Raw genomic sequence first — 3773 nt, 5'->3', positions numbered from 1 at the left:
AATTCATCTAAGAGCTGGGCATGTTGGCTCACGCCTATAATCCCAGCACTTTGGGAGGTGGAGTTGGGCAGATCACTTGAGGCCAGGAGTTCGAGACCAGCCTGGCCAAACCCCGTCTTTACAAAAAATAGAAAAATTAGCTGGGCACTGTGGCGCATGCCTGTAATCCCAACTACTTGGGAGGCTGAGGCAGGAGAATCACTTGAAACCGGGAGGCGGAGGTTGCAGTGAGTCAAGATAATTGTCACTGCACTCCAGCCTGGGTGACAGAATGAGACTGTCCTCCCCCCCAAAAAAAATGTCTTTTAAGTTATTCTAGAGAACATTCTCAAGTTTAACGTGTTTATAAATATAGTATTTTTCCTATTGAGGTTTTTGTATATATTGCTGTTATTACACATTATTCTCTGTGTACGCTTTAAAATTGCCATTTTATTAAAGATGTTTCTAATAATAGTTTTTCATATTCTTTTTATAGTACTTTGCCAGACCTTTATCAAAATGGGACTGCTGTCTTCTTTCACTTGTAGTGACGAGTTTAGCTCATTGAGACTACATCACAACAGAGCTATTACTCACCTAATGAGGTCTGCTAAAGAGAGAGTTCGTCAGGTAAGCCCTAAAAAATGTGCTTTGGGTATGACAAAAATATCCTTTAATTTTAAGAGAACATATTTTAAAGCGCTATGTAATTCTAATTATAAAACAAGGTTTTAAAAGTATAAACTCTAGGCCAGGGGTGGTGACTCATGCCTGTAATCCCAGCACTTTGGGAGGCTGAGATGGAAGGATCATTTGAGGCCAGGAGTTCAAGACTGCAGTGAGCCATGATCGTGCCTCTGCACTCCAGCCTGAGCAACAGAGTGAGAACTTGCCTTAAAAAAAAAAAAAAAAAGAGAGAGGAGAGGCAAAGGAGAGGGCATAGATGGACTGGGATCTTGAGATGATTTTGTTTTTGTTTTGTTTTGTTTTGTTTTGAAACGGAGTCTTGCACTGTCATCCGGGCTGGAGTGCAGTGGCACAATCTTGGCTCATTGCAATCTCTGCCTCCCAGTTTCAAGCGATTCTCCTGCCTTAAGCCTCCCAAGTAGCTGGGACTCCAGGCACCTGCCACCATGCCCAACTACTTTTTTGTATTTTTAGTAGAGACAGGGTTTCTTCATGTTGGCCAGGCTAGTCTCAAACTCCTGACCTTGTGATTTGCCTGCCTCGGCCTCCCAAGTACTGGGAGTACAGGCATGAGCCACCGTACCCTGCCTCATTTATGGTTTTTACTTAGTAAGATGGGAGGTGGTACAGGATTTTGATTAGAGGAGTGACACAATCTGACTTACATTTTAGCAGGGTCACACTGGTTGCTGTGGTGAGAATGAACTGAGGGGGCACAGGCAGAAGCAGGGTGCCAGGTGCCACCATACACGCAAGAGAGGTGGGCAGGCAGGACGGGTGGGGAGCTCCTGCATGGGTTTTGAAGGTGATGTCAGTCTTGTCTGCTTCCTGGTCAATTCTCAGCTTTGAAATATTTTCATTTGTAAACTCTTAAGTAATGCTGAAAAAGCCAATGGTTTTTAAAATATTGTTTGTGTATTTGGGGTTGTTAATGTGATATTGAATTTTGATAGATTCTTTATTCCATGCAAGTTTTCCAAATGCTTTTAAAAAACAATTTTTTAATTGTAGGATCCCTGTGAGGATATTTCTCATATTCAGAAAATCAGGTATGTGTGAGAAACTTTCTTGATTATGCAGACTATTGAAAAGAAATCAGTATCAAGAAAATACTGGTTTGAGGTTGAGACATAATATCGTTAGTATTGTTTATGAACATGAAAAACTTGGTTCTCAGCAATTGAGTACTGCTCCAAGACTTACTTTGCTTCTCATTCCCTCCTCTTTGATCCTCTGGCTTTCAGCATTTAGCGTGGATTCCATGGTCACACTCTTAATTCAGATTCCTGATACCCAGGCTCTGCTGGGGGACCATTGAATTTTGGCTAGTTTAAATACTAGTTTAAAATCTAACTGGTCTGACCTAAATATTCATCAGCTCATGAATAGATAAGCATGTGGTCTATCCCTGCGATAAAGTGTTATTCATCTATTAAAAGGAATGAAGTACTGATTCATGCTACAATATGGATGAATCTTAAAAACATCCTACGTAAAAACAGCCAGTCATAAAAGGCCACATATTGTGTGATTTCATTTCTATGAAATGTCCAGAGTAGGTGAATCCATGGAGACGTAAATAGTGGTTTTATGTGGGGTGGTGGGTAAATATTGGGGTAAGGGAAGGATGGGGAGTGAAAGCCAGTGGATATAGGGTTTATTTTGGGAGTGATGAAAATATTCTGAAATTAGGTAGCGGTGATGGTTGCACAACTCTATGTACTAAAAACCACTGAATTGTACATTCGAGAGAGGTGAATTTGACAATATGTGAATTATAGCTTGATAAAAATAAAGCACTCTACATTAAAAAAAAATCTAACTGGTCTACATCATTAAGAAATTTAAGTAGCTGCGTATGGTGGCGCATACCTGTAGTCCCAGCTACTCAGGAGGCTGAGGCAGGAGGATTGCTTGAGCCCAGGAGTCCTGGGCTATAGTGCACTATGGCAGTCTGATGTCCGCATAAAGTTTGGCATAGTGTGGTGACCTTGACTTCCCTGGAGCAAGGGACCACCAGGTTGCCTAAGGAGGAGTGAACTAGCTCAGGTTGGAAACAGGGTAGGTCAGTACTCTGGTGCTGCTTAGTAGCAGGATCACACCTGGGAATAGCCACTGCAGTCTAGCCTGGGCAACATAGCTAGACCCTGTCTTAGAAGAAAAATAAAAAATACATTTCAGTGATTTTTTTTTTCTTTTTTTGAGACAAAGTCTTTCTCTGTCACCCAGGCTGGAATACAGTGGCACAACCTTGGCTCACTGCAACCTCCGCCTCCTGGATTCAAGCAGTTCTCCTGCCTCAGCCCTTGAGTAGCTGGGATTACAGGAACCCACCACCACACCTGGCTAATTTTTGAATTATTACTAGAGACGGGGTTTCACCATGTTGGCCAGGCTGGTTTTGAACTCCTGACCTCATGATTCACCCTCCTCGGCCTCCCAAAGTGCTAGGATTACAGGCGTGAGCCACCACGCCAGCTGAAATTTCAGTATATTTATTTCTGAGCTTAGCTAACCAACTGCGGGCTGTTAGTGATTCTTAGGATTTCTGCTGTACAAACCTGGTAATGATTTCTACTTGGAATACCAGTTACTGGTAAAACACTTGATTGTGTTTTCTTCAGAGGGATGAAAAATTTCATTTTAGCCCATCCTTTCCAAATCAGCACAACTTAGTGATACATGAGGTTTGTGAGGTTAGTAATCCCGTGAGCATGAAGTATCCTAGAACGTTTTGATTCTCTCACGTTTTAATATTGATTGATTGTATTTAACTTTCAGATCAAAGGAAGTCGCCTTCGAAGCACAGACTTCACGTTACTTAAATGAATTTGAAGAAGTTGCCATCTTAGGAAAAGGTGGATACGGAAGAGTATACAAGGTAGTCTTCCACGTACTTGTTTTGACCTAGTACCCTAAATAATTGTATTTTCAGACATTGTTTTCACTCTTCTTTTATTTATTTATTTATTTTGAGACAGGGTCTCGCTTTGTCGCCAGGCTGGAGTGCAGCAGCGCAGTCTCAGCTCACTGCAACCTCCGACTCCCTGGTTCAGGCTATTCTCCTGCCTCAGCCTCCTGAGTAGCTGGGATTACAGGTGCCC

General features: G+C 42.1%; 1 protein-coding gene across 2 annotated transcripts in view; it reads left to right on the top strand.

The window, feature by feature from the left end:
• The window catches only part of EIF2AK1 (eukaryotic translation initiation factor 2-alpha kinase 1), a 49147-nt gene that overhangs the window by 20331 nt on the left and 25043 nt on the right, over nucleotides 1-3773 (top strand). For both annotated transcript variants that reach the window (XM_011996657.1, XM_011996655.1), the window contains exons 3-5: nucleotides 479-612; nucleotides 1681-1718; nucleotides 3451-3550. In XM_011996657.1, coding sequence (XP_011852047.1) covers nucleotides 479-612; nucleotides 1681-1718; nucleotides 3451-3550 — 272 coding nt within the window. The remainder of the gene's footprint in view (nucleotides 1-478; nucleotides 613-1680; nucleotides 1719-3450; nucleotides 3551-3773) is intronic.

Source organism: Mandrillus leucophaeus, unplaced genomic scaffold, assembly GCF_000951045.1.
Source record: "Mandrillus leucophaeus isolate KB7577 unplaced genomic scaffold, Mleu.le_1.0 Scaffold521, whole genome shotgun sequence".
In the NCBI taxonomy this organism is placed as follows: domain Eukaryota; kingdom Metazoa; phylum Chordata; class Mammalia; order Primates; family Cercopithecidae; genus Mandrillus; species Mandrillus leucophaeus.
The sequence above is the reverse complement of the archived record's forward strand: the minus strand, read 5'-3'. Positions and strand labels throughout refer to the sequence as shown.